This window comes from Anser cygnoides, chromosome 10, assembly GCF_040182565.1.
Source record: "Anser cygnoides isolate HZ-2024a breed goose chromosome 10, Taihu_goose_T2T_genome, whole genome shotgun sequence".
In the NCBI taxonomy this organism is placed as follows: Eukaryota; Metazoa; Chordata; class Aves; order Anseriformes; family Anatidae; genus Anser; species Anser cygnoides.
In genome coordinates, this window is record NC_089882.1 from 508,322 (window position 1) to 523,867 (window position 15,546).

The 15,546-nt window shown below is 37.0% G+C and overlaps 1 protein-coding gene across 21 annotated transcripts in view; it reads left to right on the forward strand.

Moving 5' to 3' along the window:
- Nucleotides 1-15,546, forward strand: part of ERC2 (ELKS/RAB6-interacting/CAST family member 2) — a 523,782-nt gene that overhangs the window by 160,906 nt on the left and 347,330 nt on the right. For all 21 annotated transcript variants that reach the window (XR_010834045.1, XM_048047550.2, XM_048047548.2 and 18 more), the window contains one exon: nucleotides 13,821-13,988. Coding sequence is in view for 20 of the 21 variants with exons in the window: in XM_048047550.2 (XP_047903507.2) it covers nucleotides 13,821-13,988 (168 nt within the window). In the remaining variant the exon portion in view is untranslated. The remainder of the gene's footprint in view (nucleotides 1-13,820; nucleotides 13,989-15,546) is intronic.

Consider the following 15,546-nt stretch of genomic DNA (forward strand, 5'->3'; position numbering starts at 1 on the left):
TTAAGAAAAATAAGTAGTTATCACATGACTCACAGTATGATTTTAATCTTCTTTTTAAGCCACTTGCAAACTAGCCTAGTGAAGTTATTTGTCCAGGGTACTAGTAAGGGCTTCATCTGTACTAGTACAGATGAAAAGATAATACCATTTCTAGTACTCTGGAAGGTCCCATAGATTAGATAACAAGTATGATGCTGCTGCTATTAGGAGGCAATTTAACTTCCTTCTGGGTAAGGCACTGATGGGAGAGGTTGAGAGAACTGCTTGTGCCTGATCTCTTAAAAGACTAGACTGACTAACTGACAAGTTCCTCTGTCAGACATTTGTTGATAAAACCATCCAAAGTCACTGCTGACTTTGCTGTTTTTTCAAGTTGAATTTTTGCTAAAATCAAGTAATTGTCATCCACAGGTCAGCTACATATTGCTTCGAGTTCTGTTTTGGTCAGAATCCTTCATTTTGGATAATAGTTTGTTATTATAGTCATAGCGTTTTCCTCTTGTATCAGGTCATAGAAGAATGTCAGTTCTTTGGTATTCTTTATTCTCAGCATAGAGCTGTTTTCCACAAGTGAGCTATTAAGTGAGCTTCTGTTCTTCTGTCTTATCTTTAATGTAGAGTAGTTGACACAACCATTCACGTGAGAAGCAGTAACTTGTGAAGATATCACACTGAAGTGATGCTGACAAACAGTTTTTAATTAATTCTTTCAAGAGGCCTAAACAATTCACCAGTTCTAGCTAAAAATATATAATTAGCTTTTTTTCCTCTTTCACCTAGTATCAGAAATTTTTTAATTGCTGTCCTTTGAGTCTGATTTTTTTATTTTTTTGCTTTACAATCTTGGACTTAAATTTTCTTCTAAAGTTCAAGCTTTACCTACTCCCGAAAAAGAATCTCAATTTTTGCTCCTCCTTCAGTCAAAGCAGACTTTGTGAACTGAACGTATTAAGCACTTTTCCATTTCTCTCAAGTAATGTGTTAATCTTCAAGATGCTAACAGGAATCATCATCGGTAATTGAGTTTGGAATGTTTGTTTAGGTCATTTATATCACTGGAACCTTGTTATGGAAACATAGTTCTTTTGGGGTTTCATCACTTAGAATTAATCAGTGATAGTATCAGCAGCTGATGCTATTAAATTCTAGCAAAAATGGTTATTTTCATCTAGTTAGGTCAAAAATAAACCTCATTTAAAAAAAAAAAAGCTGTCATTAGAGGATCCTATTCTCCTTATAGCAGGATTAATACCAATTTTTATCTTTGATTGATTTGAGACCTGTATTTATTAAGTTGTCACTTAAATCAACCTACCACTTGCAGGAAGCATAAGAATTTGCTGTAGACAGAATGGATGTTGCCTTTGCTCAAACCAGGCTTCCCATTAAAACAAGATATTGTCTCTGAGAATGGTATGCAAACTTTGCTATTATTATGCCCTGAATAGCTTGGAATGTTCTTGCTAGGAGACCTCTGTCATTTTTTAAATCTTATTAATGTCTAGTATATTCTTTTACCAAGAATGTACCTTACTGCATGCCAAAGTAGTCTTTTTAGGCTCCGTTTAGGGAACTTTCAATCATTTTTTAATTGCTTTTGATATCACTCATTAATTATTACTTCTATCAAACATTTTTGAATATACGATTCAGCTCTGAGTAAGGAATTCAAGATTTATCCTGAGATAATCTGTATCTGCATAACTTCCAGTTTTATTTCTAGAAAGAAGTAATTTAATTATCTAGTCTCTGAATTTTCTCTCATTTTTTGTTTTAGAAGACCTGACTTCTGAATTCCAGGAAACTTGTATCCTTGGCCTAGTAGAACAAGGAATTTGTAACTTGCCTGCTAGCACATGCATCTTTTTATATTTAATATTTAGGTAAGAATTCAGCCAGCTAGGGTTCCTACTATTTTCATTCTTTTTCTTTAAACCTTGTTGTAGAAAGGTCTGAATACTACCAGCTCTAGGAGAAATCTGTAAATATCGAGAATATGCCAGATATTGGCAAATTGAGTCTTCTGTAAGGTTTTTAATTTTTTTTTTTAAACCATGAGAAGAACTTCTTTTATGGACAAGTCACAAAAATAGACAAAATGGATCTATTAATTTCTGTGACAACTTTTCTCTTCAGAACATTACTACTGGAATGCCAAATATTCCACATAATCTTTTTGTCCATCTAATGTAGTAAAACAATGTACTCTGTTCTCATGTGAAGCAATTATCTTGTATTTCTCACAACTGTTCTTCTGTTGGTGAAAACAAAACAAAAACTCTGCTCTGCTCCTCAGAAACTGAAGTTTTAAGGATAGATTTGATGCTAACGCTGATGTTCTATCATATGCTTGTGGATCAGTTATCCAGATTTAAATAATCTCAGTAGCTCAGGGGACCTTGATAATCTCTTAGCTAAATCTCACACATCCCAGTATCTAAAATTCTAAATTAATAGAAGTCTGGTATATCTCAGAGATGTATCAAATCTACTGTGTACGAACTAGACAATTGGTGTGAGCTTTGTTGTGCATCAACTTGTGTAAGATGCACTACACATGAGTTTATGCAGCAAATCCAGCATGTCATCTGGATTGCTGTGCATGCACAGATCATGTATGCAATAGATTTTTATTAGATCTTTATCAGACACTTTCTCTTGCATCTGACTTATGTTGCAAGGGCCCTAGATATGAGAGATTCACTCTTATTTCCTAGGGGGCAGTTCTCTGTGCGCTGCTGCAGATCCCCCTTGTAAGGAAAGTGTAGAACTTTCAACCGGTCTGGCAGAGTTGCAGGTGGCATGCTGCTCCCTGCTCTGTGCATCACTGGATGAGGGCAAATCTGCAGAATTACCTAGAAAGCTTAAATACAAATTAGCTGTGTAATGCTGAGATGGTGCCTCTTCATTTGAAACACCTGAGGTCACTTATTAAAAACCAACAAAATATCCTCCCCTAAATCAGAAAGTCCTAAGTGTTATTTCTCTTTGAAATAGCAGCACTCACAGACAGGGACCACCATTTCAGAGAACTCTGGAAGACTCTAGAAGCCACCGAAGAAGACTGAAATGAGCAGTAGTAGGTTTTATTTTTATTTTTATTTTTATTTTTTTTGGGGGGTGGTGGTGGTGGGTTGAAGTAAGGCAGTTGTCCTGGCTTATTTGCCCTGAAAGCCAGAGCTATGGAGAAAATTTTGGGTTCTAGAAGAGCCCAGAGAACTAAAGGTTTGGGTTGAAAACAAGTGAAAGAGCTAAGCAGAACTGTAACACTTCACTTGCTGGTTCTCAAGATAAATATCAAACCAAGTGAAGTTTATTGCTGCCAAAGGAGATTGTGCAGCCTGGCTTATTGGGAGAGAAAGAACTTCTCAGGTTTTATATTTGGGAAGACTTAGAAGTGATTTTTTAATCAAAAAGGTTAAAATTGGTTAGAAACTTACTCTTGAGAGAAATGGAGCAGTTTCCAGAGAAAAGGCAATGCATTTGTCTCTGAAAGAACGTGGGCAGGAAAGATAACAATAGCCAACACAGGATACTTCTTGAAGAAAAAACTGTTAAATTTAAAGTAAACAATGTATGTTTAGCTTATTATTTTAACCTTCTTCTCTGTTCCCTGTGTTCTTATGAATAAATGAAAAATACTGCCCAATCTGTTTTATATCACTGTGTTTATGAGCTGGCTGTAGATTCTGCAAGATAAGCCTGTAGCCAAGCTGATTCCAGCTGGACCTACTGATGAAGGAGTATGTGATAGACAAGTGGGTGACATCAACAGGTGTTCCAGTCCCAGAACAGGGTGAATCTCGCCTCTCCGAGATGGGAGAGGGAGTGGGGTCAAGGGTACAGCTCATCCCTGCCAGTGTAACAGAGACTCTCTCGTTTGGTTGGAGGGGTTTACCTACAGGCTGCTCCTTTGTTTGAATGTCCTGAGCAGGTTACAAACTTAAATGTGCTTTACAAAAATCACTTCCATTGCTACGTCAACTATTTGTAATAATTGACTTCTGCTATTAAGAAAAAATTAAACTGAGAAAAACAGTTTGTATAAAAATTCTGTTTTCATTGTGTATGGAGCTAATGGCTATTTACTGATGGTTTTTATATTATTGTGGAATTCAACACTTTTTTTTCATGAAGCAGTTAAATGCATTGGCATGACTTAAAAAAAAGTGGCCTTTTAATTCACTTTCTATTAATCTGTTAAAGTATAATAAAATTTGAATGTTATTGGGTACAGAAATTTCAAAAGTTAAAAGCTACTACGATTGATAGTTTTGTAAATTGGTTTTAAGTATTTTGAATTTATAACTATCGTTATGTTGCTAAATAACATTGACTCTGGAATGACTGACTTCCTTTTGCAGTAATTCAAAAATATTATGACAGCTATAGTTTTATAGTGAGCATAAAAATCAATGAGGTAAGGTTAGTGTTGGAAGTTTTATTAACAAAAACTTTAAGTATTAGCACATGAGTTACAATTCCCATGCGTTTTCCAAAATTTGCTGGAACTGAACTGAATATTAAATTCTGAACTTTGGACTAGCCACTTTAAACTACCTAATTTTATCGGTAGGAGTAGGCAAACATTTATTTGAATAAAACAGCTGGTAGGCAGTTGGCTGTGTTGATATCAGAAATCAGTCAGAAATCTTTGTGGCTATGATGGTTCACAAGGATGAGTTTTGAACTGCCCGTGGGAACCATTTTGTTTCTCAGCTGCAATCTGTTTCAGCTAAGATCTTTTCTAGTGTGGTTTGTTGAATCAGTAATACTGCTTTTCTCTTTTAAAAGAGTGCATAATCTGGACTTGTGGGAAAAGAAAGAATGAAAGAAAAATCAGGGTTGATTAATAGACACTGGCTGGCTAAGCCGTTAGGGAGAGAGGCTGGGATCTTTGTGGAACATATAGATGCCATCTTTTGAGGTGTAAATAGAGTAAGTGCATTGGATGCGTTGTGCCATCATGTGGTTCTCCCTTCCTTTCATGTAGAGATTGAAAGAGCTTGTGATGGTGATTCTATGGGGATAGTAGTATGAGATAGCATGAAATTGTTCTGATGTGAACAGGCATCATCTTCTTGTGTTGCTCACACCCTCTTATGTTGCTCACTCTTTATTTAGATCAGCTGGAAGGTACTCAGCTGCTTTACATCCCTGTCCTTTTGCCAGTTCTTAATGTCATGTGTAAATATGGATGAATAAGTACAGGCATGAAGATGTTTAATAGTTTGGTTCTTTGATTAACTGAAATGGTTCCAAAGGATGGAAGAAGGAAAAAAAAAAAAAAAAAAGGTTGCATAATACACTAAGGTAACAAGTAGTAGTACAGGAAAGTGTCAGCAACCTTGTGGAGCCTGTAGTGGTCATCAGGAAGGGAGAGAATAATAGTACAAAAGGTCAGAAAACTGGTTCCTGGATGCAGTGGCACATACTGACTGCAGCGTGTGCTGGAACAGAAGTGGGATTAGGAGGGAGAAAGACAATGGGTGCTAGTTTGCCTTCTGTTACCCAAGGGATGGTACTACCTTATGTTTAATGCTTGACTAGTAACGTCAGAATTACTTTTAAAAAATTAAAAAAAATACTTTGCTCTAAATGTATTAATTTATGCTGGTACAGTAAATAATAATAAACAGCGAAACACAGTAGTGCTTCTTCACATTTTACTTCCACGTGGAGCTCCATAACACCAAAACCACTTTCATAAATGATATGTATACTATGGCATGTAAGTTAAACAGTTAACAGTAAGGGACTTCAAGAAATAAACGTCACTACTGGAGCTGGTCATGAGTGGCAGGTGATCACATGAAGATTTATAAAGTTTGACTTTGAATTTGGCAATTTTTGCCACTTACATGAACTTTTCTTTAGGATAGCCCAATTTTGGATTTTTGTGAAGTGTTGTATATTTCCAGAGCAAGTGACAGAGTTTATTGTATTAAATAGTTGAAATAGGTAGTTGCTGAGGAAAAACAACTTAGACAAAATTGAAAAGCAATTTACTTGGACAGAGGTCTTTGAAATGGTTTATGTGCTAGCTATCAGGTCTGGTTTGGCTTTACTTTCCTGGAAAATGATGGTATTCTTCAGATTGCCAAGTTTTACTAGTAAATGTACTGCCAGAGCTTGGGAAAAATAAGTGAAGGACTCTTAAAATTACACAGTGTTGAGTGAAAAGCCAAAGAGAGAATTTTTGTGTACCAAAAATCCTTATCCTTTCAAATATAAAATATATATATATATGATGTTGTAAAATGATCTATATTTAATTTCCTTTCAGATCGTTTAAAATGCCATAGATGTAAAAGGAGGAGTAACAAAGCAGCAGACATTTCTCATAGTATACTGGCATGCTCTATTTAGAATATTCATTGCCTCATTATCTTTTCCCTGAAAATGGTACGGTGAAATCACATCTCCCAAAAATAATTTCTGATATGGGCAAATCCATCCTGGCTGTAAACAAAGTAGTAATTTTTGCTTCTTGTCTTCCACAAGATGAGGAGAGCTGACTTAACAGCTTTTCTATTTTACACCATCTGGAGGCTTGTATTTCGCTTATGAAATGATGCCACTGCTTAGCACCAAAGAGATACTGTGTAGTAAAAGGTTGCATGCAGTTCGAGCTGAGGTAGTTTTATTTCACATTATGAGAAATGTGAAAGTCTTGGTTCGTGATTACTGGAGACAGAAAGGAGAATGTAGGGAAGCAGAAAATGACTGACATAACCAATGTTCTTGTAAACCTCCACATTGCATTCCTGTGAATAGAAAATAAATCTGTACACCTAAGACCACACACAGTATGAGTTGCCTACTCACTCTCCCAAGCTGCCACTGTCTCAAACTTCTGGCCTTCTGAAAACTTGCGTAGAACACTGATTTCAGAATGGCTCCTCACTGTGTGTGCTAGTTTGGGAGAAGTTATACCTATTCTATCAAAATACCTGGGCTTCATTGTGTAGGTGGCCTTTTTGGGTTGGTATTCTGCTGTATCAGTTTCAAGATGTCTGACTGCTGGTTGATGGTGACTAAGAAAGTATAGTTGTACTTGGCAGATATTTTTTTTTTCTTCCCAACACTGGTGTCAGGCCACAATCTAATATTAGCTCTACAACAAGTAGCTTCTGGGAAGACAGACCGGAGATAGTGCTGTACCCTGTACTTTCAAGGAGAAAAGGATGACACAGGTAGAAAACCGTGCTGTGAGCAGAATATTCTCCTTTTCTGATGTTAGAATCATAGAATCATTTGGGTTGGAAAAGACCTCTAAGATTATGAAGTCCAGCCGTAAGAGGTTTTAATTTGAGCTCTTGTGTGGACTTGGCTTTTGGTAGTTTTTGGCTGGGAGAGAGATGAAATATTTTTTCAACTCTCAACAAAAAATATTCAACAAATATTTTTTGAAAGAGTGGAAAAGAGGGAGCATCAAATAGGATACAGTCTTAAAAACAACAGCAAAAAAGTAGGAAAATGTATGGTTTACAAAAGATGAGTCTGAATCTCTGTGATCCAGACTGAAACGTGAAATGCTGTGTCAACAACCCAGGTCAGTAGCCTCTCATCATATCTGAGAAACATTTGTTTCACCAGGTGGGAGAAATTCCTTTAGGAAGGAATTTTCTCCTAATTCTTTGGAACTCGAACTCCAGCTGGAACAGAAGATTGAGCATTTTCTGATCTGTGATTCATTTGGAAAGGGCTGGGAAATAAGACAATCTTCCAAGTATGACATTGCATTTTTCTGTGGCTTGGAGATGACATCATGGTGAACAGTGCTTCTGCAGCGGCCAGAAGCTCTCAGCTGCCAGAGATAGGAGTGGGAGCAGGAAATGCTGGGACTGAAGTGGAGGATCTTCCACCTTGGGCTGTGGTTGCTCACTCTATACTCTTTCCTTCCCAGCACTTGCACTGTTCCTGTTTGAAGGGGGGTTTCTGGGATCGAGAGTCTTTGTTTCAGCTCTTTTAGAATGTTTTCCTTGGTGCAACCAAAGGTGTGTGAATGCAGTTTTATTTGAAGCTACCAAGGCTAGGAATGAATTATTAAATGAAAACTGTCATTGCTTTATAGTAACAACAATCTCTTGTGAAAATTGGGGTTCTAGGCAGGATTTTACCTCTTACATCTGCATGTATGCAAATCTTAAGTCTGAGCAACTCCTTATGGAAGAGTTCAATTTACCTTAAAGACATGAGTATTTATTCATTTTAATTCATTCAGATTTTTTTTAAATAATGTTATTGACCTGGAAGAATTGATCAGAGGTGTAAACTACTTACATAAATGTGTGTGAAGTAATCTGTTTATGGTGTTAATGTGAAAACAGTCCATTTCTGTGTTTAGCTTTGGTCCAGACAACACTGAAGCACTAGGTGCCTGATCCTCTGTGGCACAACCCATGTGCTAACCTAAAGGTTTTTGTGTGGCTGGCCAGAAGGCTAACCAGGGAAAGAAAAGATGGAGATTGCGGAGTCCCGTATACATTTCTGTTTGCTAGTAAGGAAAACCACCAAGCACCTTCTCTCCTCCCTCAGGGTTGAATTCACTTCTGTTTAGGGAATAGAAATAACTTCAGTCATGTTACGAGCTGCCTAGTGGTGAAAGGAAATGCAGGAAGGTCCAGTCATGTGCTGTTTAATTACCAGCTGTGTAAGGCAGAATCGGGCCTGAGGAACTGGAGTGGATGGGGCTCTGCTCCCCTTTCCCATAAGCAGGTTTTCGACATGGGCTTCAGAGCCATCTGCTTTTTTATCCTCTCACCCCTCCTTGTGGGTCTCCCATGTTTTGATAGCTAAAATCCTGATTTCTGAGTTTAATTTACTGAGCAGTTGTGACAGGACGTGTTGTGAATAAATGTGTGAAGAGCAGCAAGAACTGTCTGCTGAGCCCTCAGAGTGGGGAATGGATGCACACAGAGGAAAAGGCTTTTGGCTTGGGAAGTGCCATTCAGGCATGCAGAACAGAACTATATCTTGCATGGGTGCAAGCTACTGTGTTATCCCACTCCCCAGGGAAACAGTGTCAGTGCTTTGTTTACCAGTGGTTCTAATCACCTTCAACAACCTTTAAATTAAAGTATAAAACTGATGCTTAGTGGCAGTTGGCAAATGAAACCTGCAGTGTTTCCTCCTCTTCTGGAGCTCCTGCTGCAATGCTAGGCTGAGCTTCTGAGCTGCAGCTTAAAGGTGCAAGTGAGATTTTTGTGATTTGACTTACAGGATTGCTTAAAGACATGCAGCAAATAAGTGATTAAATATTTCAAAAAAAAAAAAAAAGTTTCAGATGAGGTCTTTCGCTGTTAGCTGCTACAACCATTTTTCATAGTCAAAGAATTATGTTTGAATCTAATACTGCACACTGCTTACTAACTGCAAGACCCTATTATAAAAATAAACTAAATCCAGTAGAGTATAAATCTTTTTTTCTTTTTTTTTTTTTCCCAGTGTATAGAACAGCAATGAGCCATTTTAAGAGCAGGAAGAACATGCATTTCAAGATCCAATAGATCATCTAAATTAGTCCCAAACCAAGTTTTAAAGTGGCGTTGCAAAGACTTCTGCGCAGAAGAAATTTAGCATTAGAAAACTCAGAATATAAATAAAAATAAATCAGATATCTGTTGATTATTTTGTACTTAAATATATTCTGTTCATAGAATCATATAATCATTAAGGTTGGAAAAGACCTCCAAGATCATCTTGTCCAACCATCATCCTACTACCAATGTCCCCCACTAAACTATGTCCCTTAGCACCAGGTCCAAACTTTCCTTAAACACCCCCAGGGACGGTGACACCACTACCTCTGTGGGCAACCCATTCCAATGCCTGACTACTCCTTCTGAGAAGAAATTTCTCCTAATTTCCAACCTGAACCTCTCCTGGCTCCCCTGAGGCATCTTGATTAACTAGAAAAAATAGCGCTTACTGCATGTGACTTGAACGGTTCTAACTGTACAACTTAAAGATGCAAGACTAACACTTATATCCCTTTGGTTACTTCCATCTAGCTTTTTACTATGAATAAACTTTGTGAATTTTTAGGTAATGTAAATTTTAAACCCTAATTCTTTATTTTTTGACATCTGTATGTTTGAAATTTGGATTAGTGAATCTAAAATTTCACACTTGCCTTACTTCCTGCAGCTCTGGCTAGATGGTGAATTATTTTAGACTGCTACATCATATATTTTCAGTCCAAACTTCTCAATGGTGTACCTGGCAGCCAAAACAAGCCTGTATGGATCTACTTAATGTGAACACCTCCTGGTTTCAGTGCTGTAGATGAAAACAGTATCAGACAAATGGCCTCTGTTCAAGGAGATCTGTCTTTGTAATGACAAATGATTGCACTGTTTTTATCTTAGTTTTTATAGAGTTTTATCTCTACTTTTCATAAAATGATGGTGCTGTGCTAAAGGCTTGTAAACCTTGCTAATGTTCTCCATTCCCATGCTGCCCCTCTGTGCTTTCTGTGCTGCATTGTGGCTTTCTCGCTCCGGGTGGAGCCAAAGTGCAAATAGGGAAGTAGGTCTATAACAGTATTTTTAGTATCTCCTCTCCTGGACTGGAAGTTTCAATGTGTTAACCAGCCTTCTGGAAAACTGAAATACTTCACTAAGAATAAAGTCTCTGTAACCTAGGCTTGAATTTGGGAGTTAGAGGCTGCACAAGGAATGCAAAATGGAATCCAGAGTGCTTAATGCTAGGAATGGATTGGTTTTGTTGTTCTGTTTAAAGATAACAGATTGCATGTGCAATTATTTGCTAAATTATCCTAACTTTCTTGGGTATACCGTATTTTCTTGTATTAATTATTTTATTTACAAAACAGTTTTCAATAATGAGGATCACATAAAACAACAGCAACAACAAAAACCTCTTGGTCTTTAAAAACTTCTTACATAATGATTTTTTTTTTCCTCCAAAGTTTCCCCACCCAGTGTTCTATGGTGTGTTGTTTGAACCAGTATGTGCAAGCAGGTATGATCTAGCTGAAGTGCTCATTGAAGGGACCAATGCATGTAAGGTGCAACTCTTACAGTACCAATAGTTAAACCTAAACATACTGTTTAGGTGTAATGAATTGAGATGTCTACTTTTTCATTACAAAAATGCCTTTTATATCAAAAGTATTAATAGTAGAATTTAGGTGGTAGGTAATTCTTTGGCATTAGTGAGTTTAGCTTAAAATATGCTTCAGTATCTTTGTTTAGCCTAAAATATGCTAGTGGCAGGGGAGGGGGAACACGATAACTTGGAGATATTCCAGTTCAGTTTAATTTCGGTTCTCTTTTGTTTACAATTCTGTATTATTTGTCAGTGTAATTTAGCTTGCCTTTGCACATACTTTCTAAAGAATTCTTTGAGTAATAATATTAGGTGGTCTCTCCATTTCAGTGAAATGTAGAACTTCCCATTTTACTAATTATCAAGGTCAGCATAGATTACATGCATCATATTTTGGATCCCCTATATTCTACTGTCAGCTCAAGTCTGGATCTTTAGATTCTTGAATTAAGACAGGATTCATTCATTTTATTCTATTCATTTTATTCTTCTATTCATTTTATTCTTCTCTACTATATAAAAAGCTGCACCATTTAAACTTACAAAATTTCATTTTCTAGCTCTGCTTTTCTGCTGCAGTTTCACCTTGTGGTTTCGCTTTCACTGCACCATAGCATCTTTGTAAGCATTCAAGTATGTGCTTTACAGGCATGGAATTCCATTATGATATTTTAACTTAAGGAAACTGTGACAAAATCTCTGACTTTGAAACTTTCTTGAAACTTGAGAGCTAATATTTGGACTAATGTGTTAGATGTTCTCAAAGATTGTACCAGTGAGCACCTTGACAGTGACCACTTCCTCTACTCTTCACAGTGTGCAAAATAGCACATTTTTCCATTTGGGATTATAATGTACTCTATGATAACTACTCTAGGCATTGGTTATGTAGAAAGGCATTACTAAAAAGGCACAAGGGATTTGCATCTGTGAAGTAGGATTGTTAAATTTACTTGAGGAAAATTAAACTTTCCTGTCTTTGTTTTGGCCCCTATTTGTCATTTCCATTCTTGTGCTCCTGGATCCTTATCCCTACTGCTTTGGCCCTGTCCTTTTCCAGTTCCTTGAGCAGGTGTCCTGTTGATTTTCCTCCATTCCTTGCTTTTTTTCTTTGATAATTATGCTACTGTCCCTGAACGTGGCTGCTGCTTCCCCCCCCCCTTGTTTGTTGTGGAGGAGAGTCAACTATTTTTATTCCTAATTTCTAAATGCTTTTATGAGTTATCAAGGCTTTTTAATTGCTGTTAGCAGTAGAGCTGCTTATAGAAACAACTATATGCAAATAGTAGTCAGCATCAAGTGATCTATGGATTTTTTCCAGACACCAGCAACTATTTGCCTGACCTCAATTTGAGAACTGTTGGAATTGCATTAAGAGAATTATAAAGTTGCGTCCTTGAGCATTTATACAGCAGGAAATGAGAAAACAAAGGATATTACATGTACTTTCTGGGCCATTAAAATGCTTGTTCAACTTGCGAGTTTTCTTTTTCTTTTGGAACTTTGTAGAGTTTCTAAAGGCAGATAAAAAGCAGTCATGTAATGCAGAACAGTTAGGTGAGGTTCTCTATTAAGACACTTCTGTGTATGAAAATCTTTGAAATATTCATTGTTTTATGTAATAGAAAATTGTGCTTACTGTAGAAAAGTACAATAAGACCCATTTATTAAGAGACTTATGAGAGATACACTGGAGAAAAGTGAAAAGCCTTATCATTTACCCATTTGCTGTCTCTTTGTTAAATAGTTCTGTTTCTGATATATGTCCAAATCTGTGTACTGACTGTAGTATTGAGCCACCTCATGGCTTTAACAGTTAAATTGAAAAGAAGATGCAGAGCGCTATTTTCAACGAATTATATATTTAATAGGTCAAGATTTTTTATTTTTTTTTTGTGTGTCATATATGCATATGTCAAGACTGGACTCTCTTAGTGTCATGTTTAAAGCTTTGACTCTTCTACTTTATTCTGTTTATGCTTTGGTGCTAAAGCTGCCTTATTTTTTTGTCCTGGTTCCAGTTAGGGCAGAGTTAATTCTCCTCATAGTAGCTGGTAGGGTGCTATGTTTTGGATTAGGATGAGAAGAGCGCTGATAACATGCTGATGTTTTAATTGTTGCAGAGCAGTGTTTACACCAGGCCAAGGACTTTTCAGCTTCTCGCTCTGTCCTGCCAGCGAGCAGGCTGGGGGTGCAGCAGGAGCTGGGAGGGGACAGACCCAGGACAGCTGACCCAAACTGGCCAAAGGGGTATTCCATACCATCTGACGTCATGCTAAACAATACATAGGGGTGGCTGGCCGGGGTGGGGGGACGGCTGCTCGGGGATAGGCTGGGCATCGGTCAGCAGGTGGTGAGCAATTGCATTGTGCATCACTTGTTTTCTTACACATTATTATTATTAATACTATTATTATTATTATTGTTATTATTATTTTCCTGTCTTAATAAACTGTCTTTATCTCAACTCACCGGCTTCACTTTCCCGTTTCTCTCCCCCATCCCAGAGAGGGAGGGGGGAGGGTGAGCGAACGGCTGTGTGGTGTTTAGCTGCCAGCCGGGTTAAACCACAACATTTTTAATTTCATTTTAACAACTAAAAGTATCCCTTTGGTCTGAGATACAGGTGGAAAATCTACATTTTAAAAAAAAAAGTTTCCTAGGTGACACAAAAAGTAAGTAAAATAAATAAAATGTTGTTCATCCTTACTAACACCTAAATGCGTTTCATTTACTTACTGTAGGTTGATGCCTTGCGGTTACGATTGGAAGAAAAAGAAACGTTTCTCAATAAGAAAACAAAACAACTTCAAGACCTCACAGAAGAGAAAGGAACCCTAGCTGGGGAGATTCGAGATATGAAAGACATGTTGGAAGTAAAAGAAAGGAAAATTAATGTCCTTCAAAAAAAGGTAAGATCATTGATGAAAGGATATGTTGTAAAATTTCTGAGACACATATAAAGGAAATGCACTTCTTAGAGCATATTACCTTTAAAATATTAAAAAAGCGTGGAGTATGTCTATAATAGTTCTATGATATAGATGTGTTATCTTCCATGGGATTGTTTCTACAGTGTTATATTTTAATTGTATTACAAAAATATTATGTTCCGCAGTTTGCACAGAATTCTTGGAGTTAAATGAAAGTCCTAACAATTCTGACAAAACCTACTCCTCACTGTGAGGGATTCTGTTATCCTTACTAACATTGAATACTACTCTTTCCAGATAATTCAAGTAAAATGTGTGGGACTACTAAAAGATTAGTATACTGCATTTTTCTTTAAAGACATTTTGGTGGAGAGGGAGGGAAGGAAGTGGAAAAGGAAACTGAAATTAAGTAAATTTTCTGCTTTTCCTATGCCCGATAAGCTATAGACATTAAGAATGGAGGCTCTCTCCAGACAACCTTATTAGTCTTATTTCTAGTTTTCCACAGACTGAGCTAATTGCATTTACTCTATTTGGGATGTTGGATTTAATCATTACAGTTTCTACTTGGTGGTGGAGTTGTGGGGGCTGAACTTTCCTGTGAACGTAGGTCTGCATGGGTTCTGCATACAGTCATAGAGTACTTACCATATTCTTTTTCTTAGGCTCACAAAAACGTGTATGCTAGAAAGTAGGTACTGAGTGTATTGTGTGCATCACGTTATTATGTACAGATGCACTTGAGAGCATGAATGGAGAAATAGTTCCTGGGATCAAATGTATTTTACTACTACTTCCTCCTGCCATTTTCAGTCAATTAAACAATGCCTACTCCGTATTGTCTATTACTATGTAGGTAGTTCATGCCTGAGAGTAACCCAAACTTTTCTTTATTAGCAATGATGATGATAGATACATGTATTATTCTACAATGTTATGGTGGTTTTCCTCCATGACTCACCTAGGGTTCACATTCTTTATCTGTACTTCTGTCTGCGTTTGGCTAAATACATGAGTTTAATAAAGCCAAGTCCTTATTTTTCAGAAACAGAGAAGGCCTTAGGTACCCATCCAATTTAATCTTGTTCCGGAATCTCCCTCTGAATATTTGCATTTTTAGCAATGCTGATGATAATGAAAAATAGCAAATATTAAGCCTTTTTTTTGTTGTGCTGAATGCTGTTTAATTTTGGACATCACTTCAGAATTTTGCAGAAAATAATGCATCTTTTCTTATGGTTTGTGTTTTTTAATCAAACCAAGAATTTACAATTGGTCTTGTATTTAGATCAGGAGGAGGGATTTGGATTCAGTGATCAAAATTGTGTGATGAATAATGATCTATCACAGAGCTGTAGTCATTGTCTGTCTTGGCTATGGACTCAGTAATATGCAACAGGGTGCTTTTTTCTGTTTTTAACACACCATGGCTATTTTATTAGGGCTTACAGATGGTCTTGCTGCTTTTGCATCTGACTTCTTATTGAAAATAATCACACTCAAGTTATGCTATCTCTGCTCACTAAACCCTGGATTA